Source organism: Theropithecus gelada, chromosome 19, assembly GCF_003255815.1.
Source record: "Theropithecus gelada isolate Dixy chromosome 19, Tgel_1.0, whole genome shotgun sequence".
Classification (NCBI taxonomy): domain Eukaryota; kingdom Metazoa; phylum Chordata; class Mammalia; order Primates; family Cercopithecidae; genus Theropithecus; species Theropithecus gelada.
In genome coordinates, this window is record NC_037687.1 from 35854899 (window position 1) to 35881081 (window position 26183).

At 41.5% G+C, this 26183-nt stretch overlaps 2 protein-coding genes across 3 annotated transcripts in view; both read right to left on the minus strand.

The window, feature by feature from the left end:
• Positions 1-26183, minus strand: part of ZNF223 (zinc finger protein 223) — a 46615-nt gene extending 20432 nt beyond the window's left edge. The window contains exons 1-2 of the mRNA XM_025366348.1: positions 26068-26183; positions 25444-25504 (exon numbers count right to left, since the gene is read on the minus strand). The gene's annotated coding sequence lies outside the window, so the exon portion shown is untranslated. The remainder of the gene's footprint in view (positions 1-25443; positions 25505-26067) is intronic.
• Positions 10888-22720, minus strand: ZNF222 (zinc finger protein 222). 2 transcript variants are annotated; one of them, XM_025366349.1, is made up of 4 exons: positions 22691-22720; positions 16819-16945; positions 16479-16571; positions 10888-12194 (listed from the first exon to the last, which is right to left on the minus strand). In XM_025366349.1, the coding sequence occupies exons 1-4, from the start codon at positions 22703-22705 to the stop codon at positions 10984-10986; spliced, it is 1446 nt and encodes a 481-aa protein (XP_025222134.1). In that variant the 5' UTR covers positions 22706-22720; the 3' UTR covers positions 10888-10983. The 2 variants fall into 2 exon arrangements, with proteins under 2 accessions (XP_025222134.1, XP_025222135.1); XM_025366350.1 differs by lacking the exons at positions 16479-16571; positions 22691-22720 and having other exon boundaries at positions 16819-16942.

Sequence of the window (26183 nt, forward strand, 5' to 3'; positions counted from 1 at the left end):
TTGAACCCAGGAGGCAGAGGTTGCTGTGAGCTGAGATCGTGCCATTGCACTCCAGCCTGGGCAACAAAAGTGAAACTCCTCAAAACAAAACAAAACAAAACAAAAACAAAACAGTGTAATGTTACAGAAAGTTTAATTTAAAACTACAATTATTGGGCCAGGCATGGTGCCTCACACCTGTAATCTCAGCATTTTGGGAGGTTGAGGCGGGAGGATCACTTGAGGCCAGGAGATTGAGACCAGCCTGGATAACATTGTGAGACCCCGTTTCTACAAGAAAAAAAGAAAAAAAAATTAGCCAGGTGTGTTGGCATGCACCTGTAGTCCCAGCTACTCAGGAGCCTGAGGCAGTAGAATTGATTGAGCCCAGGAGGTGAAGGCAACAGTGAACTGTGATTGCACCACTGCACTCCAGCCTTGGTGACACAGAGAGACCTATCTTAAAAAAATAAATAAATAAAGGCCAGGCACGGTGGCTCACACCTGTAATCCTAGCACTTTGGGAGGCCAAGGCGGGTGGATCACCTAAGGTCAGGAGTTCGAGATCAGCCTAGCCAATATGGCAAAACCCTGTCTCTATTAAAAATACAAAAATTAGCCGGACTTGGTAGCTGATGCCTATAATCCCACCTATTCGGGAGGCTGAGGCAGGAGAATCACTTGAACCTGGGGGGCAGAGGTTGCAGTGAGCCAAGATGGCGCCACTTCACTCCAGCCTGGGCAAAAGAGCAAAACTCTGTCTCAAAATAATAATAATAATAAGGTAAAAAATAAAAAGAGGAAAATTTTTATTCAGTATGTATTGTAACAAAAATACAAAAGAAGTGAAAATATTCTGTTCATTTCTGATTGTTCTGATGCAGACCCAAATAATAAGAATTTTATTTTACATCTCTCATTGGAAGCTAGACAGAAACTTTTGGCTTATAGCAGTATAACTTATACTTTAGTTTCTGTTATTGTGAATGTAACATTGTGCGGTTTTCTGCATAGAATTGATGGTGGTGTTCTTGAATAATACTTGCAAGGTTACACCTTCAGTATTATTTATTTGAGTGCAACTTAGCATTAACTTTTGATAAACTTAATAAAGGTTTTCCATTTACAGGGATCCTCTCAATATCATTGAAGTAATAAGGAGGAGGCCACATTTGACTCTTGTAGATTTTGGACACCTCCATCTTCTTGGACTCCTTCCTTTAAAAAATTTTTAAAATTATATTTTACAATTGTATTGGTATAAAGATGATTATAATACATGCAGAAGTACTTGAAGCACATAATTTTCTGGAGTGTCTCCCTTATATGGTATCTTAAAATGAAGATTCTCAACTTTGAAGACAACTCTAACTAGACTCATTAGCTGTAAGAGATATATCACTATTATAGACATCTTTGTGAACTTGAAGACTTTAATTTATCTGAAGATAAACCACACCTCTAAGGCTTCTCTCCAGAGTTGACTAGATGATGACTTGAGTTTGGAAAGGCTTATGAATGGGAAGAATTAAGCTATAACTGAAGCCCAATCTATATTACTACATATATGGAGCTTCCCTATCTAATCTAATTACTGATGCCTTTCAAGTTTAGAGCCATCACTACTTTTTTGTCCACATTCATTACATATGGATTTTCTGTGAAATTTGTCTGCAGGGTTAGGTGATGTTTTTCCCGAAGTCATGTGACTATAATAAACTCTCTCTCTCTATTATGTGCTCTTTCATTATCACAGTGATGTCAAATCCAACTGAAGCTGAAAAAGATACTGATTGCATTTATATGGGACATTTTTCAAGGAAATTTATTGACCTCTACTCTAATTACTTAGTCATTTTTATAAATTTCTTATAAGAATCTTAGGCTCTGCTTCCTGGAAACTTTTAATTTTAGTTATTATTGGAACTATCTCCTTGAAAATTTATGACATAGTCTTTATCTTCCGAATCCTGAACTCTGGCACATATGTGACAGCAGAACCTCTTGCTTTAAGAACCAGGAGTTAATTTTTTCAAGATTCATTAGAGAGTCTTATTCTTGCTTGATGTAGTTGCAACTTGTTCCTAGGTTTGCCAGCAATAAAGGTTCTTATGTTAGGGGTATCTGAGCCCTCCATTGTGAAGTTTCTCCATCTTATCATGAATCTCCTTCCCTGTGCCATCATATATTCTAAAATGCTCTCAACAGTTTCCATTCGCCACAATATCACATGGGACCACTACACTAAAGACACCATGCTGGCCGGGCGCGGTGGCTCACACCTGTAATCCCAGCACTTTGAGAGGCCAAGGCAGGTGGATCATGAGGTCAGGAGATTGAGACCATCCTGGCTAACACAGTGAAACCCCGTCTCTACTAAAAAAAAAAAATACAAAAAAATTAGCCGGGCGTGGTGGCAGGCACCTGTAGTCCCAGCTGCTTGGGAAGCTGAGGCAGGAGAATGGCGTGAACCTGGAAGGCGGAGGTTGCAGTGACCCGAGATGGTGCCACTGCACTCCAGCCTGGGCGACAGAGCAAGACTCTGTCTCAAAAAAAAAAAAAAAAAAAGGAAAAGAAAAAAGAAAAAAAAGACACCATGCTGTTAGAATCTGATGTGCAGAAAGTGGCAAATGAGATCCTTTAGAAATCTATAAACCATGGGGTATGATAAACCCCATGAAAATGTAGGGAACCATGACCTAGGTGATGTTTCTTGAAATTCAATTTCTGAAACACAGATATCCCCTCCAAGGTGAAAGACACAATGCTATACCTTATATAACCTACCACTAAACAGAGGATAATGCTTGGTTAAAGTGTTGTTTTAGTGGCAACATCTGCCATATCTGAGTATGCTGTTATGTTGGGTTACTGAACAGTTGTATGTTTAAATTTATAAGAAATTGCCAAACAGTTCTTCAAGGAATTTATACTGTTTCATACTCCTGCTAGCAATGTATTAAACACTATAGTTCTTCCAACTCTTTGCCAAGACTTAGTATTGCTCGTTGTTTTAATTTTTGTCTTTCTAGTGGTGAGGAATGATGTTACATATTGATTTTAATTTCTATTTCTCTCATTAATAATGGTGATGCATACCTCCAAATGTGCTTGGCAACCATCTGTATATAATTTTTAAAACTGTATAGTTAACCATTTTGGTCTTTTAAAAATTAGTTTTTCATTTTATTGTCACCAAGTAGGAGGTATTTGTATAGTCTGTTTATACCTCTGCTGTCAAATATATGTGTGGTGAGCTTTTCCCAGTGTTTGTTTCCCTTTTCATAAGTTTTATTTTTTATGCTTATCAAACTCATTAAACTTTCCTTTATGTTTAGGAATATTTTTCCCCAAGAAATACTAGGTCATTTAAGTTTGTTGAGTCTACTATTTTGTTGAATGAAGCTAAGATGATCTACATAAATAGAACAGCACTCCATCTTCGTGGAATATAAGACTAAACATTGATGGAGACACTCCCCAAACAGTTCTACAAATTCAATGGAATACTTCTCAAGATGCCAGCTGACTTCTCTTTAAATATTACCATGCTGAATGTTGGATTCATATGAAATTTCAAGGGACTCAGAATGTCCAAAACGATTCAGAAAAAGAACAAAGCAAGAGGACTCAAGTTTCATGGTTCAAATTTTACTATAAATCTTCCCAATCTAATTATAAAAATGGTATTCACATATAGTTTGTATTTGCTATTTTACTTTATTTTTTTAGATAGAGAATCTTGCTCTGTAACCCAGGCTGGAGTGCAGTGGCACAATCATAGCTCACTGCAGCCTTAACCTCCTGGGTTCTCCTGCCTCAGCCTCCGTATTTGTCTACTTCATTAGATTTTTTGTAGCAATGGAGTCTCACTATGTTGTTAAGGTAGGTCTTGAACTCTTGGTCTCAAGTAATCCTCCTGACTTGACCTCACAAAATGCTGGGATTACAGGCATGAGCCATAGTGCTAGGCTGAATTTGCTTTCAATTTAAATGAAAATTTGCTATTTAAATTGCAAATAACACCAAACATCTGCTCTAGATTAAAAACAAAACAAAACAGAAAACAGAATGAGGCAAACACAGGTCCAGGTCAGGGCTCAGGGAACTCCACTTGAACAGCACTGCCAAGCATGATTAGTTCCAGATACCAAAGAAGAATGTGAAGGAGGCACTGGAAACTGTGGGCCCATGACACACAGGACATCACTTCCCTGGATCTAAGGGCAGTACTGCTGTCCTCTCTGTCCATTGCCAATTTCACCATTTCACCACACTTATCATCCTATGTGTTGTAATATGTATTGCAGGGAGCATTCTTCATCTGTTTTGCAGCCCTAGACTCAGTTCATTCCCAGAATGAAGACCGCAGAATCTCAGGGCATGGACATCCCAAAGAGGCTGATACTGGCAAAATAGACTGACAAAAAGATTGGGCTTATATGATTTGGCTCTGTGTCCCCATCCAAATCTCATCTCAAATTGTAATTCCCACATGTTGGGAGAGGAGCCTGGTGGGAGGTGATTAAATCATGGGGAAGGACTTCCCCCTTGCTAGTCTCATGATAATGAGTGAGTTCTCATGAAATCCAGTTGTTTGGAAGTGTGTGGCATTTACCCTTTGCTCTCTCTCTTCTGTTCTAGTGCTTTCTTCTCCTTTGCCTTCCACCATGATTGTAAGTTTCCTGAGGCCTCCCAGTCATACTTCCTGTTAATACTTGGAACTGTGAGTCAATTAAATCTCTTTTCTTTATAAATTACCCAGTCTTATACTTTATATGAGTACTTTATAGCAGTGTGAAAACAGACTAATACAGCTTATTACCCAATTTCACTCCTAAGTATACACCAAGAGAAATTAAAGCTAAGAGATGTGATACAGAAGAGAGCTTGGTTGTATGATTTCATTTACATGAAATATTCAGAATGGGCAAATCTGTAGAAACAGAAAGTAGAACAGTGATTGCCAGGAGCTGGTGGAGAAAGGACAAGAATTGGGAGTGACTGCCAAAGGATAGGGGATTTCTTTCTGGGCTGATTTAAAAAACCTGAAATTAGAGAGTAGTGACAGTTGCACAACTTTAGGAATATATTAAAAACCACTAAAGGATACATTTTAAAGTGATGCATTTTATATTTGAATCATTACTCAAGTTTAAGCAAGGTTGGGCTGGTTGGCCTAATAGTGTTTTGGAGCCTACGTAACCAAGCACCTTAGCTTCGAGCTACATTTTAAAAACTGTTTTTTCTTTACCTCTTCTCCCCAGTCTCAAGAAGTAGTTTTGAGACAAACTACATATGTGTTTTCTTTCGTATTGAAATACAGCCTCCAAATCTGCTTTAAAACTCTACTCCCTTCTTTTTCTCACCTTATGCTTCCATGCCCTATGCACATTTATTTACTTGGATGCTTGTTAAGCTCACACCATGCTCACTTATCTGCTCATATATTTTCCTTAGAAGCTTCATGAGAAGAATACTGATGAGGATCAGGCAGCTCTGAAATTCTCTCCTCCTGGCGACAGATGAACTGCAAGATTGATTGCCATTAATTTATAGCCTGATTGAGCCCATGATGGCGCTGGCGCCTTCACTAGATGGAACAATAATTCAAGATCATCAGAGTGAGACATGCCATCAGGTACCTCCTAACCCCCCTTACCTCTCTGAATTCCAAACCCGCTTCTTAAATGGTGGCCCTCTCTCCACAAATTGAAAAGTGGCAACTTTTGGAAAAGATTCCAGTCACTCTTTCCCTTGCTAGCAACAAATAATAAAATTCACTCTTTTTATCACACATTCCTTTTGTTATTTTGGCTTTTTTCTATAAGTGATGAGCAGCTGGACCTTCTTTCAGTTACACCAATAGCCCACTCACCTATCATGAATTGGTATACTTCTTTCCCTCACAACACATTGAAAATACTTCTACCATTACACTCACCACAATGCCCAGAGTTAATGCTTAACAGATATGTCCACTCACTGCCCTGTATAACCCGACAGAAGTGCTTAGAAACTAAGAACATGATTATACACAATGTATCTGAAGAATAATTTGTAATGAGAAATTCCTTAATTCCAAAGCATGAGAATAATTCAAAAATCAAAAACATGGAGGTCATCATTATTCTAATAAAACATCACTCTAACTAACTCTGTGACAGGCTTTCCTGAAGTGGAATTGGACAGAGCATCAAAACAAATGTCCTTTACTGGCTATTTATTCAGGATACACCCTATTGACTGCTGCTTGCAGGGTCTACTCCAAACCCCTATTGCCATTCCTCTCTCTTCCATAAAGCCTAAAAAATCAAATATTATCTTTCCCTGCCTTTGTCTAACTAGAGATTTTCATGGGACATATTCTGGGATGTAAGATAGAAGTGGAAGTGAGCAGTCGTCTCCTGACAAGAGATGCACTTGGCTGGCTGTGAGGACATAAGGGGATAAAAGAGCAAAAAGGTGATAGCCTCAGGATTGTAGGTATTGGCAAGGTACTAAGATTATTGATGCAAGAATGCTGATGCAACGCAAGTGGCAATACAGGTGATAGTTGTTGCAGACTAGTGCTGCAAATTTTACCGAAGAGTATTTTCTAGGAAATGACAAGGTTTAGGATATGACCATGGGAGAGAGCATCCCTTGATATTTCACATGAATCTTGGGTGAATTTTTCCATTTCTGAAAAAAAATCATTGTGATTACGTTAAGGATTGCAGTGAATCTGTAGACCATTTTAGGTGGTATTGACTGCCTTGTAATTTGTCTGTCAACTCATTAATAATGGATATATCTCCATTTATTCGTGCCTCCTTTAATTTCCTTCAGTAAGGTGTTGCAGAGTTCAGTGTTCAAGTGCTTCTCTCGTCCTTCGTTATGACAGTTCCTAAGTAATTGTTTCTTTTTGATGCTATGGCCAAGAGAAGTATTTTCCTTTTCAGATTGTTTTTTGTGTAGAAATATAACTGCTTCTTCTATCTAGGTATTTTTCCTGCAACTTTTTGACTTTGTTAGCTCTAAGAGGTTTTTTTCTTGAGTAGAATTTACATTTATGAGAACATGTCGTCAGCATATAGACACAGTTTTATCTGTTTCCAATTTTAACAGGTTTATTTCCTTTTATTCCTGATTGTTCTGCCTAGAACTTCCAATACTATGTTGACTAGATGTGGAAAAGTGGAGCAAACTCACTCATTGTGTTCCTGATATTAGAAGAAGAGCTTTCAGTCCTTCACCACTGAATATGAAAATAAGCTCTTGAGATTTTCCACATCTAGCCTTTATTTTGTTGAGATAGTTTCTTTTCTTTTTAGTTGTTTCAGTGGTATTTTAATCATGAAAAGGTGAATTTTGTTAAATGAATTTTCTGCATTCACTGACATGATCATGTGAATTATATTTTTATATCTTTCAATCTGTTCATGCAGCATAATACATTAATATTTGTATGTTGAGTCATAAATTATATTTGCATTCCAGAAATAAATGTTTGGTCATTGAGTATAATCCTTTTAATATACTGCTGAATTTTGCTGGTATTTTATGGTAGAGTCTGCATCAGTATTCATACGGGATGTTGGTCTATAATTTTCATGCAATGTCTTTTTCTGGTTTGGTACCCTGGTAATCCTGGCCTCAAAGAAGGAACTAGGAAATGTTCCCTCCTCTTGCATTTTTGGGAAGAGGTTGAGGAGTTATGGTGCTAAATGTTCCTTAAACGTTTGGAATACTTCTAAGTAAAATAAGGGTTACTAAAAATAAAAATAATTTTTTTTTTAAATGGAAGAATTAACCAGTGAAGCCACCTAGTTTTGGCCTTTCTTTGTTGGGAGGCTCTGGGTTACTGATTAAATCTCCTTACTAGTTAAGGATCTACTCAGATTTTCTGTCTTTGTGATTCATTTTTGGTAGGGTATACGTTTTAAGGGATTTGTCTATTTCATCTGGGTGGTACAATTTGTTGGCTTACAATTGCAGATAGTGCTCTATTATAATCATTTTTCTCTAAAATTTGCAGTAATGTTCACATTTTTGTGTGTAAATTTTGTTTCTTGAGGCTTCTCTATTTTTTAGTCAATCTAACTATAGGTTTCTCAAGTTTCTTAATCTTCTGGAATAACCAACTCTCAGTTTGGTTAATTTTCTGTTTTTCTACTCTCCATTTGTCATTGCATTAATCAGCATTATTTCTTTCCTTCTACTAGCTTTCTGGTTCAAATTCTTTGCCCTTTTGTAGTTCATGAATATAAAATTAGGTCATGAATTTAAGATATTTCTGTCTTTAATATAAGCATTTACAGGTACAAATTTCCCACCTACTACTGCTTTTATCTTATCTGATAAATTTTGGCACATTGTTTTTATTTTCAATGGTCTCCATATATTTTCTAATTTCCCTTCTAATTTACTCTGACATATAGGTTATTTAAGAATGCGTTTAGTCTCCACATACTTGTGAATTTTCACTTTTCTTGCTGCTATCATTTCTAGTTTTTGTGATCTAGATTGTAATTTTAAAAAGTATTTTATTGTATTAAAATTTATTAACACTTGATTCATGGCCCAATATATAGCTATCCTGGAGAATATTCCATGTGCAAATGAGAAAATGTATATTCTGTTGTTGTGTGGGTTATTCCATATATGTGTTTTAGGTCAATTTTGTGTATAATGTTCTTCAAATCCTCTATTTCCTTACTTGTTTGTTTGTTTGTTTTTTCTTACTTATCTTTGGTCTGGTTATTTGAAAGTGAGGTATGAAGTGTCCTAGTACAGTTGACCCTTAGTATATGTGGGGGATTGGTTCCAAGAACCCTGGTATATCACAAAGTTGTAGAGTGTCTCACTTCGGGATGAAATGCTAAACAATTGATTTACAGCCTTGTTGCCACCACCCAGACCACCAGGTGGCCCATTATACAAGGTAACCATTGCAACCAGGTAATACTGACCTGCATGCCCTACCAGTCATGTGCTTTGCCCAGCCCAGCCTTCAAACCCTATTCCTGATGTTAATTTCCACACTCTGCCAAATAAACAATCCTATGAGCTCTTTGAAAGGAGTCAGGAGATTCTCTCTTGTGCTGCCTCCCTTATGTCCTGGCATAAGCTCCAACGAAAGCTTGTCTGGGAAAACCCTTTCAGCCTCATTTCAATTTCTGTTGCAGAGAGCCCAGGAACCTGTGGTTGGTGGCATATTCTTTGTGGATTTGTCTAGGATCATGGGACATGGGGGAGGGCCTTTCTCTCCCTGAGGGGGAGACATGTGAACTGACAGGACTGCTGGACAAGAGTTCTTCACAATTGAAAATCACCTGACTGAACTTTTGACTCGGTGTTACCACAACAGGTGGCTTTCTCCAGCCTCATGGACCTCCTTGCCTCTGCCTCTGCTGTAGAGAGCCGAAAGCCAGAGGATCATGACCAACTCAGCACTCCAGTAAGGCTAGATGATCAAACAGCACACTGTTTATCATGAATGCAGGATGTGAGCAAATTCACATCTGCGCCTGCCGCCAGAAGGTTTGTTGGGTTCAAACACTCCCTGGTGCTGTGCTCCTTGAGGTTATCTACTGGAACATCTGGAGACTACTGTTCAGAGAATGCAGTCGTACAGGCCTGCACCAAGTCAAGCAGCTGACTGACAACCACCTCCTTCTCCCTATCTCCTTTGCTAAATAAATACAAAGGGATCTAGAAGCTCATGGCCCTGGTTCACTAGAAGCAAGGAGCCTCCTGACCCCTTCTTCCAAATATACTCTTTTGTCTTTATCTTTATTCCCGTGTTTGTCCTCCTTTGTTCAGTCCAAGAGGGATTGGGACCGCCTCACCCTACCAGCCAATGATTTTCTTTCTTTTTGAGACAGGGTCTCACTCTGTCACCCAGGCTAGAGTGCAGTGATGTGATCTTAGCTCACTGCAACCTCTGCCTCCCAGGCTCAAATGATCCTCCCTCCTCAGCCTCCTAAGTAGCTGATACTACAGGCATGTGCCATCATGCCCGGCTAATTTTTGTATTTTTTAGAGACAGGGTTTCCTCATGTTGCCCAGACTGGTCTTAAACTCCTACACTCAAGCAATCTGCCCGCCTTGGCCTCTCATGCTGGGATTGCAGGCATGAGCCACAATGCCCAGTCAATCCCTTCCCTTTTTTCTTTCTCTCTTTTCCTCTTCCTATCTTTTTTCTCACTCAGGGTGCTTTGCCCCTCCTTTCCTAATCCTTACTGGCTTGTGTTGCCTGAATAGACATCCATGAGGAATGGGTGGAAAGTTTCCCTGTCTTACTGATCCAAGTCACCTGAATAGATATCCATGCAGGATGAATTGAAATGGTTGACTTTGCAGGCCTGATCAACGTGGCAAGCAGTGGGAGGGACTGCACCCCTCCCCTGGACTAAGTTCATTCGGGTTCCAGTCCCAAGAAAAATCTCTCTCCCTCTCTTTTCCTCTCTCTAGAACCCTGGCCCTTGATCCTGTAACTTTATTCAAAACTCCGCACTACTCAGCACTTTGGGAGGCTGAGGCGGGCGGATCACGAGGTCAGGAGATTGAGACCATCCTGGCTAACATAGTGAAACCCCATCTCTACTAAAAAATACAAAAAATTAGCTGGGCTTGGTGGTGGGTACCTGTAGTCCCTACTACTCGGGTGGCTGATGCAGGAGAATGGCCTGAACCCGGAAGGCAGAGCTTGCAGTGAGCCAAGATTGCACCACTGTGCTCCAGCCTGGGCGTAGAGTGAGACTCCATCTCAAACAAAACAAAACAAAACAAAAACAAAAACAAAAAAACTCCTCACTACTTCACTTCTAATGTTCTACAGCCCTATAGGTGACTATAATCAACAGTAACTTGTTTCAAATCCAAACAACAGATGTTCAATTTTTCCAACACAAATCATAAATGTTTCAGGTGATACACAAATTAAACTGATTTAATCAGCATACATTTATATACATTATATACATGTATCAAATTTCACACTCCACAAACATGTATAACTTATATGTCATTTAAAAATAATGATAAAATTATATCCAAATTCAAGCGCCTCTTGTAGCGCTTCCCACAGTCCTCACATTTGGATGGATTTTCTCCACTGTAGTCTCTTTGTTGATCTTTACAGTATGACCGGTGTACAAGCCTCTTTCCACAGTCTTCACATTTCGATGTTTTTCTTCGGCAGTGGAGTTTCTTATGATTCAAAATACTAGAAGCATGTCTAAAGCTCTTCCCACAGTTATCACAGTTATAAGATCTCTCTCCCGTGTGGGTTCTATGGTGGAAGTCGAGACCTGATTTACTAATGTAGCCCTTCCCACACTCCTCACATTTGTATGGCTTTTCTCCACTGTGGACTCGCTGATGGACCAAAAGATATGAGGACCATTTGAAGCTCTTCCCACATTCTTTACAATTATATGGTTTCTGTCCTGTATGAATCATCTGATGCTTATGCAAATCCAGCCTATCAATGAAACCTTTTCCATACTTTTCAGATTTGTACAGTTTCTCTGCTGTGTGAACCATGCAATGCCTATTAAGACTTGACCTAAGACAGAAGCTCTTACCACATATTTCACATTTGAATGGCTTCTCCCCAGTATGAATTCTCTGATGTTTCTGAAGCTGGAAATTGTGCATGAAGGCCTTCCCACATTTCTCACAATTATAAGGTTTCTCTCTCGTGTGTAATTTGCAATGAACTTTAAGTGCTGATCTACATCTGAAGCCTTTCCCACACTGCTCACATTTGAATGGTTTCTCTCCAGTGTGGACTCTCTGATGAGTTTGCAGACGTGAGCTCTGACTAAATTCCTTGCCACACACATCACACTTATAGCATTTCACTCCCATGTGGACTCTCTGATGAATATGAAGGGCTGAGATGTAACAGAAGCTTTTTCCACACTCATCACAGGTATGAGACTTCTCTCCTGAACATAACTGCTGAGGAAGATTAAAGATGGAAACATCATGGAAGGACTGTTTACACTTTCCACCCTGGGAAGGTTTTTCTCTTGTGTGAACTGTAGATAGTCTTTCCTCAATCTGGGAGGAGCCGTCATCTTGTTCAAATAACTGAGAGTTATTTATGGTGGAATCTTGAGACCTGGTTAAGTCACTTGCAATTTGTTCCCTAATTTGCTTGCAGGAAAATTCTTCATGTGTTCCTGCTTCTGGAACAGTCTCCATTTCAGTTTGGATCTTGCCTATAAGGACACAGAATTAAGACATGTGGACAAGTAGGCCGGGCATGGTGGCTCACACCTGTAATTCCAGCACTTTGGGAGGCCGAGGCAGGTGGATCATGAGGTCAGGAGTTCGAGACCATCCTGGCCAACATGTTGAAGCCCCATCTCTACTAAAAATACAAAAATTAGCCAGGCATGGTGGCATGCACCTGTAATCCCAGCTACTCAGGAGGCTGAGGCAGGAGAATTGCTTAAACCTGGGAGGCAGAGGTTGCAGTGAGCCAAGATCAGGCCATTGCACTCCAGCCTGGGCAACAGAGTGAGACTCTGCCTCAAAAAAAAACAACCAAAAAACAAAAACAAAAAACAGAAACAAACAAAAAACACCAAACGAGACATGTGGACAAGTAAAGTCTTTGTTCGGTGTTTTCAAGACTTCACACTTAGGATGTGGGATTTAACTTTAATGAACATTCATTTTCTGTTTTCCAAACGCACCCTGGTTTCTGGTTTGCATTAGACCAATTTAGAACCACACCATGTCTCATATGTAAAATTCTGGATAGAAATAAAATACTTGTTTAAAAAAATTAATATATACACTTCACTTATTGCTATTTCTAGTGAATTTTTTAGTGAGTCTAAAATGTTGTGTGGTAAATCATAAAGCTAAAATATTACATACGTAGTGAAATATGAATCCAAAGGAACTTTAAGGAGAAGCAATAACAGAATACGTCGTTTATATATTTGTCTGTCATACATCCTTACAAAGAAGTTAACCTAACTTGAAAGAGGTCAGGACGTTGTCAGCATCTGAGAGGTAATCTCTAGGATCTTGCAGTGTCATGCCTGAGGAGAGTCTCTTTGCTTGAAGGTAAAACCTGGGTAACTCTGGATAGTGAAACAATATTATTTAGAGTTGTGACTGGCCACTCCTTTGGCGCATGGCGGGTGGTCCTCCTCACATCAGAAAGAACATCAGTGTGATTCATGGAGGGGCTTTACCTCACAGGGAATCAGTGAACCAGGAGACTAAATAACCAAATGGGAATCAACCAACCAATTATGGCTATGTAATGGAGCCCCAATAATTACTCTGGATCCCAGCACTCAGGTAAGTTTCCCTGATTGGGAGTTATCTGTGTCTAAGTCACATGCTAATCCTGGCAATGTAACATACTCCACTCTACTAGGAGAATACAATAGAAAATAAGGATTTGGTCCTTCCCTGGACTCTGTCTTATTTGGTTTCTCATCTTGGTTAACTATAATATGCATGTTTTCCCTGTAAGAATCAGTAACTGTGAAGATAAAAGCATTCAGTGAATTCTAAGAGTCTTTCTAGCAAATTACTAAACATGAAGATAGTTTTGAAAAGCTGCCGAATGTTCACTTGATGTGAAGTGAGAGCAGTCCTCTGTAAAATGTCCCACTAAACTTCATAGTTGGTTGAACTGTTCACAATGCTAAACACCAAACACCTCAGAGTGTTTAATATCTATACATTCAAAGTATTCCCCCACAATAATTTTATACATGTATAAAAACACTTAATCTTATTTTTCTGTTTTGATATGGACAGTAACTTGGTTATATGAAAGAGTACAGGGACAGACAACTGTAGTTCTGAGGGGAATCTGAAAGGCTGTCCTTCCAGAGGTTCACAAAGGGGGATGCTCCTGAGCAGACAACCAAAGTTGTTAAGAATCACGTGGAATGAAAAGAAAGCCTATGATGTAAACAGGTTTTATAACTTTTTATACTCAAGACTATGCCTCAATGAGCTGAAATAAAGTTAAAACCCACAATAAACATTTACAAAAAAAGAACTAGAATGAAAATTATTGCAGCATTATGACAAGCAGGAAAAATGTCATTACATGAATTGCTTACTAAAGCCACTCACACACATCTACACACATGAAAAATGTCTGGGTTACATTGAAAGGTATGTTTCTTACTATGGCTCATGCTCACAAAATGTTTAGAACTTTGTCAGGATACTACCAAGTCCTGAATTAGGTAAATTTTTCCAACGGAAAGATAACTTCCAAATGGAAAGAATCTTGGAAAATATTAATTGGTAAGTATGTACCTGTCAGCACACAGTAGTACATGGATATATTTAATATGCTTCACTTATAAATAAGCAGTCTCTAAAGAGAAGGGAGAGTATCCTTTGGGAGGTTTCTATTTTGAGAACAGTTCCCAATTCCTTTCAGGTCATAAAGTTCACCAGATGAAAATACAACACTCTATCTCTGTAAACATAAATAAAAATTTCTGTAAAATTTATATTCCTTCACATTTTGACAATTAAATTTGTATAAAGATACAGAAATAGACACCACATTTTTTGAAGAAAAACATACAGAAATATAAGCAACATTCAGCTCACAGATATAAAGGATTTCTCACAGACATAAACATGGTCCTTAAGGAAAGTTCCAGGGTAAGCCCCATGGAAGGCATGTTTCTCAGTGTGGTCATGAAAACAATGCTTGAAAGTTTCCACGGGATGTGGGTCAACAGAACACACAGAAAACCAACCATGTCAAGAGAATCTAAGAAAGTCAAAATTGAACAAGCAGCCATACACAGACAAAAAAAAAAAAACAACTGTCCTGCAACATACAGTCAGCCTCCATATCTGCTGGTTCAGCATACATGGATTCAACCAGCAGTGCATCAGAAGTATTTGGAAAAAAAAAAATTCCACAGAGTTCCACACAGCAAAACGTGAATTTCTCACATTGAGTCCTATACACTGAATCCATGTGAATAAAGCAATGGGTAGGCGTTGCATTTGGTGTTATACCTAATCTAGACATGACTTAAAGTATATGAGAGGATGTGCGTAGGGTATACACAAATACTTTACATGTAGAAGGGACTTGAGCATCCTTGGCTTTTGGTATCCACAAGGGGGCCCTGGAATAAAACCCCATGGTTACCAAGGCATGACTATATAACATTCACTCTGGTATATCTGTCACTTATTAGCTATCTCCATGATTCTTACAGACAGTCAAGGCCTCTCATCCATTAATTCATTCACAAGAATACCAAATATTTACAGATACCTGCCATGTACCAGGAGTATTCTAGGTGCTGAAGACGCAGTCATAAAGAAACAGATAAATACCTTCAGGAGACTACATTGTAAAGGGGAGAGGTGATCTATCTGTAGACAAAAATACATGAGACGCAACACATGCAGGCCAAGAAGAGTAAAGATAGGATAGTATTTTCAATAAGGTGCTTGGAGACGACCTCTCCTATGATATTAAAACTGAGCAGAGAGCTGCATAAACTAAAAGAGGGATCAGTAAGTTTTGTGGGGACAGTGTATTCCAATCAGAGAGAAGAGCAAGTGAGGGTTTGGAGGCAGAATCTTTTGTGGTAGAGAAAATAATCATTCCTGAAAGATGTCTACATCCAATCCTCAGAACCTATGAACATGTTATGTTCCACAGCAAGGGAGATTAAGATGTCACTGAGGTCACTAGCCAGCTAAGCAGAAAGTGGAAGGGTCATCCTGAATCACGCAGGATTGATGAATACTATCACAAGGGGCCTGAAAGGTGAAAGAGGAAGGCATAAGAAGAGTGGCAGAGGGAGCATGACTATAGTAGAATGGTCAGGGATGCAATGTAGTTGCCTTTGAAGATGGAGGAAAGGAAATAAGAGTCAAGGAGTGTAGACAGTGCCTAGAGACTGGTAAACCAAAATGAAGTCTTCTCCCCATGAACATCCAGAAAGGAACAAAGCCCTAAGACAGCTTGATTTTTGCCCAGTGAGATGTGTCAGACTTCAGGCCTACAGAAGAGAAAGATAAGTGTTTCTTGTTCAATCTGCTGAGTTTTACGTCACTGGCCACAACAGGCAATACGACATCCTTGGCAGGATAGAGAAACAGCAGGGAGGACAATGTGCCTGGAAAAGATGGAGCAAGTGGGAGAGGACAGGAGATGCAGTCACACAGTGTGGGATGAAGAGCAGATCACAGGGTCTACAAAAGCCACTTAAAGAGGTTGTAACACTAATAAAAACAAGAAGCCAGAAAGGCTTTTGAGCTGACTAATGGCAATGTGTCTTTCATTTCCTAAGGATCACTTTCGCTACCGTGAGAACAGATGGCACGGTGGGAAGGGTTGGAGCAGGGGCATCAGCAGGAGGAGGTTGTAATAATCCAGCAAACAGGTTCGGCCATTTACCCCAAAATGCTGGAAATGGGCATGGACAGAACTAAAACAGACAGGAATAACATGCAGGGACACACAACTGCTTGGTTCTTACCAGAAGTCCCTTCTCTTTGGCTTGTTGTCTCCATCACCCAAAACTTTTCTTCTCTTAGGAAGTGGAAAGTATCTCCATGGAATGGTTGATGCCCTGTGAACAGGCAAAGTCACATGCTTAATCCCAACACGTTCAAGGTAATATCATGTTGGTGCAAACGTAATTGTGGTGTACCATTACTTCCAATGACAAAAACCACAATTACTTTTGCACCAACCTAATAGCTAGGCAAAATTTACTGGAAATGTAGGTTCTCACTGCACACTCAAACTTGAAAACCCTAGGATACAAAACCATTCCTGGGGCCTGACATTCCATTACAGAGGGCGCCTGTCCTCACCCACTGAGAGCAGGTTCCTGAAGTTCTCCAGCATCACATCTCGATACAGCTTCCTCTGGGCAGGGTCCAGCAACTCCAGCTCCTCCTCAGTGAAGACCACAGCCACGTCCTTGAAGGTCACTGCCTCCTACAACATCAAGCAGATGTCACCTCGATCTTATAGCCAAGGACTATTGGTAGACAGCAGCATTGCACTGGCACAAGGGACAAGTGTAAAGTTGTTCTGGATCTTGAGACACAGGTCAGCTTACAGATTTACGACTTATTCTGTTTGTGTCCTGACAATGACTGATTTTTCCTGAGCTCCACCAGAAATGCAATGATGAAAATGAGGCTGAGGCAGGAGAATCACTTGAAACTGGGAGGCAGAGGGTGCAGTGAGCCAAGATTGTACCACTGCACTCCAGCCTGGGCAACAAGAGCAAAACTCTGTCTCAAAAACAAACAGACAAAAAAGAATAGAAAGAAAATGAGGTCCTATATTTTTACTTTGTGCGCTCATTGAGTCTACTTATAAGTAACCCTCTAAAACTCTAAATGCTGCATCCTGGGCTTCATATATATATATATATATATATAAGTTTCAATGAATCTTGCCTATTGCTCCAGCAACATTTAGTAATTCAGTCCCAACCTGGTTTGATAACACTCATTGTTCTCTCTCATATTTTAACCCCGGATGCGATCACATTTCTTTACTATTTGCCCAACAAACAAGTTTTAGGTAACTGGGCAATTTTCAGTATTACCTTCGATTGACTCTGCCCACCTTCTTGCTCATAGCTCTCAATAATAACCATAGAATGTGCTACAAATGCAATGTACATGTCCTTCCTAGGGAAGATAACATCTCAAGTGAGGGAGGAACTTCCCAGTAAGCTATATTGCCCCTGAGGCACATAATCCAGGACACGTTGCCTCTTGGGGTGCCTCGGCTGAGCTGCAAATGGGGCCCTTGCAATTCAGACTCTACCCACTCCAGGCAGCTTTCTTGAGCCTTGGGGGACTGGCTCACAGGGAACTGCAGGCTTTTGTTCTCCCTTGCTGCCTACCTGTAAGCAATAAATCTGCTTTATGTAATTAGTCATGTATTGAGTGTACTCTTCTACTGAACTCATGTACATTGGTAACCCGTGAACCTGCTCCACAGAATTGGCACAGCAGGGTCTGGTCCGACAGAACCATGCATTAGCAAAGGGGGAGCATAATGCCCCCCAGCTTGTGGTCCAGGGCAGTAATGGCAGCTTGGGGGCACAGGAGCTGGAAAGAAGCTGCATGATTTATGGGAAAAAACAGAGTGATAAGTGGGACACAGGTCACCCCTCTATAGATGTGAGCTGGCTGCATGGATTCAGAAAGAGAGGATGGCAAATGAAAACAGGGGAGCATGGCGTGTAATATACTGACTGTGGGGCTTTTAAGTAATCGCATATTCCTGGGGCCAGAGGGCTCTGGAAGTGGGTGAAGTGGGTTATCAGAAAGTCTCTGAGGCAGCTAAGAAGAAGGGAGCCAGTAAGCATGATGTGGGCCTTCGAGAAAGAGAGACTCACGATCTGCAGGACAGGTATAGGCAATATCATAAGGACATGCTATTTTGGCTATCCCGGATTGTTGGTGAGGGATGACAGATTTTTCTATCCCAAAAAGAACAGCACAATTAGGGATGGAGCCCGGTCTCTGGGTCTTCACCATTCCTATCAAGGTAAGAGGGAAGGCCGGGTGCGGTAGCTCATGCCTGTAATCCTGGCACTTTGGGAGGCTGAGGCAGGCGGATCACCTGAGGTCGGGAGTTTGAGACGAGCCTGACCAACATGGAGAAACCCCATCTCTACTAAAAATACAAAATTAACCTGGCATGGTCGCACATGCCTGTAATCCCAGCTACTCGGGAGGCTGAGGCAGCAGAATCGCTTGAACTCAGGAGGCGGAGGTTGCAGTGAGCTGAGATCGTGCCACTGCACTCCAGCCTGGGTAACAAGAGTGAAACTCTGCCTTAAAAAAAAAAAAAAAAAAAAAGAGGGAAAAAGAGAGGGAGGAATTCAAATATTAATATTTCTTAGGGGAAAAATGAAACTAATGACATCAAAGCTTTTAGGAAGAACTCAGTGACTCATGATGCCTGTCTGCTTGTGGTACTTATGTTTGGGGGTGAATCCTTTGGGCTACTTCAGGTGTCAGTGATTGTGGTTCCCACTGCTGAGTGTATTAGAAGCGGTGGCATTTGGGCTGTTCAGACACAGAACATCACCGCTGCCTCAGGGGATATGTGTCCTTGCATGTAATTTTTGAACCATAACAGTGGGGCATATCCACTCCTGCCTACCACCTAAGCCACCCAAGCCCCAGTGGGTTCAGCAAAAGCACTGCTGCATGCTTAGTGGAGAACAAGACATACTTCATTAATTCAGGAATTACTTGCCACAGAGAAAAATGTTACACCAACCAGGTCAAAATGTAACTAACAGCCTACTTTTTTAGCTGGTCAGACAGACCTCCAGGGCATGGAGAGGAACAGCCGACTATGGAAGGCTAAATGCCAGTGTCACATGGATGGGAAGCCAAACAAATATCCCAGATACAGGCAAGCAAAAAGTCTTAACCATGTCAGCACCCACTAATGGAATGGAGACTCATCAGCCGATAGGCCTTTGGGTACTGCAGAAAGCACATAGCTCACTTGGTGTTCATTTAGCCCCATAGACACTGAGTGGCAAAGCCATCAACTTTGAATGGGACCCTTTGTAGTAGCAGGCCTTGGAAGCCATTCAACTAGCCAAGGCCCAGACATGCCTTTACACCTTCAGAACATGCTAGTCCAATGAAGGTACAAGGTCCATAATCTGCATGTGTACTGACTAGAGTCTGTGAAAACAAAACGTTGACACTGAGGTGCACCAGTCTCTGAAATTTTGGATATGTTGCCTAAGGCAGCCACAAGGGATGCTTGCATAAATGGCAATTCTTTGCTTGCTATTGGGCACTGATGGGGACAGTGCATCTTATCGCTGGAGTACACATGTGACATAAACTGCCCATTCTCACCTGGGCCCTTATTCACCCTACACATAAAGTTGGGCAGGCTCCATTTGATAAGTGGTAAAGCTCTACTATCATAGGCAAATGGTACATTCGGCTGGGTGCGGTGGCTCACTCCTGTAATTCCAGCACTTTGGGAGGCCAAGGCGGATGATCATCTCAGGTCAGGAGTTCAAGACCAGCCTGGCCAACATGGTGAAACCCCATCTGTAGTGAAAATATAAAAATCAGCCAGGTGTGGTGGTGGGCGCCTGTAATCCCAGCTACTGGGGAGGCTGAGGCAGGAGAATCGCTTGAACCCAAGAGGCGGAGATTGCAGTGAGCCAAGATCACACTACTGCACTCTGGCCTGGGCAACAGAACGAGACTCTTTCTCAGGAAAAAAAAAAAAAAAAAAAGGGGAAATGGTACATTTAAGATCAGACCCAGGAGGCTGTATGAACAAATGGCTAGCTTAACAGCAGAGACCAAATGACCCATAAGGGGGGTTCTGGCACCTCCTGGGGCTACCTGGGGCTCCCTGGGGCCCCAGATTCAGATGTGCCTACTGATGGTACAGTATGGTTTACAGACAGCTCTGCGAAACAACAAGGAGACAGGCTCCACTGGGCTGTGACCAACATCTGGCCAGTGAATGGCTATCTTAAGGCTGAGACTGAACATGGCCCTTTTGCCTGATGGACCAAACTATATGCAGTGGTGACTGCAATGCAGGCAACTGCTACTACCATATCTTGCTACATTTTCATGAACTCTGGGCTGTTGTCAGCAGTCCAGCCATCTGGTCAGGAGTATGGCTACTGACTGGGTACACTGTGTGTGGACAAAAAACATGGCAATAGCTTGCTGCCTAGGAGGGATAAATATATGTCACTCATGAACACTGGGACTACCACAGCTGTCCTTGAGAAGAACTGATATTGTGTTTTTGAACACCTCATGGAATTTCACTCTGACCAAGGAATATCCTTCATTGACCATGCAAAACAATAGGCGCTCTCTCATGAAATATGATGAACTTGGCATGCACCCTGTCACCTGCAGGCCAATGGAGCTACTGAACCATAGAACAGGTGGCTCATAAAATCACTGAAAGGCCGGGCATGGTTAGCTCACGCCTGTAATCCCAGCACTTTGGGAGGCCGAGACGGGCGGATCACGAGGTCAGGAGATCGAGACCATCCTGGCTAACACGGTGAAACTCCATCTCCACTAAAAATACAAAAAAGTAGCCGGGCGTAGTGGCGGGCACCTGTAGTCCAGCTACTCGGGAGGCTGAGGCAGGAGAATGGCGTGAACCCAGGAGGCGGAGCTTGCAGTGAGCTGAGATCATGCCACTGCACTCCAGCCTGGGCGACAGAGCGAGACTCCATCTCAAAAAAATAAATACAAATAAAATAAAATAAAATCACTGAAGGGACAGACATTCCCATGGCCTGCTAGTAGGACAGTACTCCTGTCTGACTAGGGTAACATGGACACTACACTCTGCACACCAGTCCCAAGGAAACAACTCACTGCCACGTGTGCTTAGAAATACTGAGCTTGGTGGAAGCGGAGGTGGAGGCAGACATGGCAGCAGCCTGATTAGGCTGTGCCTCTGAGACCCCAATCTCAGTGTTCTCATCCATTCTTTTTCCTTTTAGAGTACACATTCTGGTATGGTTTACGATTCATGTCACCACAGTACCAGACAAAGCTCTCCCTGACTCTCATCTGGAGGCAATGTTTCCCTGGAAATCCCAGACTTCTGTGGGATCTCAGAGGGTTGAAGGATGAGACCATGGAACACCAGGGTGTTAGGGTCCCTCTAATGGTGCTGAAGATTACTGAGCTTTCCATTTGGGTGGGTGTCACTAGCAGGCATGTCTTTTTGTACAGGACATGGGCTCCCTTCCTGACTGAACAACTGAGGCACGAAGGTCTGGGCCAAGCAACCAGGGGAATGGATGTCTGCAGTGGTAGTAGCCTCAGGGCAGGGACAGACAGACTGGGTCGCTGCACCACCTCAGCCCTCCGCCTATCCAACATCTGTCAATCTGTTGTTTCCACAAGGATGTGGTGGCAGAGCACAGCACACTCAGGTTCTCCCAAGCTGTGGCCACTTCAGGTCACCTGATCTGCTTTGGATTTGTTCTGTCACCAACCACAGTGACCCTCCGGTCTTGACTATGGTAAACCACACCAGCATTGTCCGCCAACAGAACCCAAGCCCTGGCTTACCAAGTGAGGACCTGGCACCTGCCACATGAGAGAGAGCTGGAGGTGCCCTATGGTAACTGGTACATGGCAGCACAATCACACAACCTAAACAAACAAAGCCATAGTGGGCTGGTGCTTTGCTGCACCACACTCATTTGACTACTTGGACGAGAGGTGTCCCACTGATGATAACGAAAGAGAAAAAGGAAGCGGCTGGGCTGGTGGCTCACACCTGTAATCCCAGCACTTTGGGAGGCTGAGGCGGGCAGATCACCTGAGGTCGGGAGTTTGAGACCAGGCTGACCAACATGGAGAAACCCCGTATCCACTAAAAATACAAAATTAGCCGGGCATGGTGGTGTGTGCCTATAATCCCAGCTACTTGAGGCTTGAACCTGGGAGGCGGAGGTTGCGGTGAGCCGAGATCACGCCATTGTACTCCAGCCTGGGCCACAAGAGTGAAACTCCATCTCAAAAAAAAAAAAAAAGAAAAGAAAAGAAGGAAGCATCTGGCACAGAAGAGATCCTCAAATGCCTGTTGTTCTCCTTGAGTCTTTCCAAGACTGAGAAAAACATATGACAGTATGAGTAGTGAGATGAAATTTGAACAGCAAGAGAGGCACGCCATACTCACGTCGCATGTGATCATTTTTCCGCCTACTTCATGGAATTTGCAGAGTCCTCAGTTATGTAGTTTGAGCAAAGACAGAATTGTGCCTGGAATGTACCATGGAAGGCAGAGAGAGAGACATGAAAGGGTGGCCAGGGATGCTGCCCAACAATATGGATGTGAATTAGCACATGAATGCTTACAGCAGCGTTATTCATACTAACCCAAAATTGCACACAACAAAGAGGCCCTTGTATGGATAAATAGAGAAATCTTGGCATATCCATACAATGAAATCTTATTTAGAATGTAAAGGAATGAAATACTGACTCATGTTACAACATACATGAAGCTTGGAAACATTATGTCAAGTGAAAGAAGTCAGTCATGGATTCTATGATTCCATTCAGATGAAATGTCCAGAATAGGCAAATGTATATATGGAGAAAGTAGATTAGTGGTTGAGGCAGATTTGAGGTGAGAAGGAAGTTTAAATTAAATGAGCATGAAGAGTCCAACTGGGGGATGTAAAAGATCTAAACTGAACTACGATGATAGTTACTCCACAAAGTTCCTAAAGGTCATTGAATTGTACACCTGAAATGGATGAATGCTATGATATGTAAAATACACTGGAGTTCGAAAAAATAATTGTAATCTATATATCATTAAAATAAATAAGGTTGGATTCTGAGTCCATATTGATAGAATATTTATAGTTCAACAAATGAATGAATCAATGAAGGAGAAATGGAAACTCCTATTTACAGCAGACTGTCCACTAATAACATATTTCCCTATGAGAAACTTTATAATAATTTTTTAAAAAGTAACGTTACAGTGGACAAATCTGAAAGACATGATCTTGTCTAAGCCAACACAGTTGAAAAGGCAAAGAAGGGACAAACGAGTATCACTTGACCCTGTTATGTTCCATTGAAAAGGATACCTTAACACTTTTGTGGTATCTTCACCAATAATGGAGAATCTAAAGGTGAAATATATCAGACAAGCTAAAAATGAATGTCTTTCTCCCAAACAACTTGCCTATACTCTTCAAACAACAATGCACATAAAAGACAAAGGATGTGGAATCCTTCCAGACTAAAGACAACTATGGAAATGTGACAGCTAAAGACGATACACAAAACTGAACTTTGGGGATAGAGATGGAGAGTGGGGAAGGGGGCAGTTATAAAAAGTTCAAATGAAAAACTGAACAAATTTAAATATGGAACTGCAGATTAGATTACATGGTGTTAGATAATATGCTATCCAATACTATGTAAAAAATAACGCTATAGTATTAGTAGTCTTTTAACAGATCTGATAAATTACAGATAACAATATTATTTAATATAATATCTACTATTATCTAGCATGTTATATGAAATGCTACACCAGTCCTTCTTAAATGCCTCTTAACAAGACATCCCACGATTACCCAAGTATGTGGGCTTCCTTGCTGCAGAAAGTTACAATCAGTTGTCTCTAGTTACAAGTATTTTCCTGGTGGTATTTGGCTGATGGGACATGAACAAAGCAAACAAGAAAAATGTAAACACTTGGCAAATTTGGCTAAAGAGTACATGAGCAAAACTCCATCCACCCCCAAAAAAAAGAGTACATGAGAATTTCTTATACTGTTTTGCAACTTTTCTATAGCTCTGAAATAATATCAAATGTTTTGAAATATCAGGAAACAATCAAAGGAATAATAACAATGAGATTAATAAGAATGAGCATGACATAACTTGAAAGCTCACTAGTGAATTCTCTCTTGGTGGTGTCTGGAAGTTTCCATAGTTAAACAGATAAGGGGAACACATTTATAATATTAGAATTTTGTTAGAATGTTTACAAATAAAATATAAATAATAATTTTGATCAAAAAGAAAGGCTACAAAGAAATGCATTCAAAACATAACATTTACTGTCTTTATATCCTGGATTCAAGGGGACTTAAAAATTTTTTTCTATTCCAATTTCTCTAGTTTCTCAATGCTCCATAATAAAATGGCTCCACAACAATATGAAATATTAGTTAAAAAGTGAATGAAATTCTAGCACTTTGGGAGGCCAAGGCGGGTGGATCAACTGAGGTCAGGAGTTCGAGACCAGCCTGGCCACCATGGTAAAACTCCATCTCTACTAAAAGTACAAAAAAATTTAGCTGGGCGTGGTGGCGGGCGCCTGTAATCCCAGCTACTTGGGAGGCTAAGGCAGGAGAATCGCTTGAACTGGGAGACGGAGGTTGCAGTGAGCCGAGATCGCGCCACTGCACTCCAGCCTGGGGGACAGCAAGATTCCCTCTCAAAAAAAAGAAAAAAAGAAAAAGAAAGAAAGAAAATAGTAGATACGGTTAAAAAAAAAAAAAAAAGCCAAAAACAAAAACTCCTACAGAAGCCCAAGCCCCTGAGCCTTGCCTCAAGGTGCCTTCAATCAAGTCCTAACGTACGTTCTCCACCTGTTCCCAGCTAATTTCTCTGCCTCAGTGAGAATGCATTCAAGAGATGATCAACTCAGGCTCTGACCTGGACTGCCTAGGTTTCAACCCCTGCTCCACCTGTGTCTCACGCCCATCTTTAAAATTAAAAAAGCTGTACCTCTCCACAGTGCCACTGTGGAGATCATGTATTTTGGGGTATAAAGTACTTGGAATAAAGTTACCAATTAATGCTTAATTATTATCGACACCCATGCCCGAGGGACAAATCCTACACCCTCTTGGTTGAGGTAAGCATCTCTGTCAAAGAAAAAAGCCAAGGATCACTCACTTAGAGCTTTGCCCGCAGTAGCCAAGAAGTCCCTTCCTGCTGCTCTTTTAGAAAGGTCGGGCTTGGGGGAAAAGAAAGCTGTGAAACACCCTGATCGTTTTGCCGTCCCCCATAAAAGTTAAATGCTCCCCTCGCTTTCCTAAAAAGAAGTCAGAAGGCGTCAGGGGTCGTCCAGCGCCCTGCAGGGATCAGGGAGAAGAGTCAGGACCCCGGCAGCTGGAGCTCTGACCCAATCCGGGGACCTGACAGGCTTCGTGGGAAATTAACAAGAGACCATCAGACAACAAGGGACAGGGACTGCTTTTAAGGCTCTCATTTGTGTTACCTCTTTCAGGTCCCAAAACGGTTCTACTAGAAGGGTCCGAAAAGTCTCGTTACAAAACAAACAACAACAACAACAACAACAACAAAAAACAGCAATGGAAGATAAACGGACATTAAGTGACACTCCACGCCACACTGAAAGAGGCCGCACGTGTAGGAAGGAGGGAGGCGGACTGAGCGAAGTCAAAGCAGGGCACACAGGGCCGCGCCAATCCCACTCCCTGAGACGCTAGCACAGCCCCCCGAGGCCAGAAGGCTCAGCCGACGCGAGCGGCAATCCCCGCCCTCGCCCCTCCAAACCTCTGCTCTCTGCCCAGGCTTCTTTTCTCCTGAATCGATCATTGGGTGGTTGCGAGCCCCGAGCAAAGGAGACTCGTTCGGAAGGACTCGCAAGATATGGAAATAACTCAAACTAC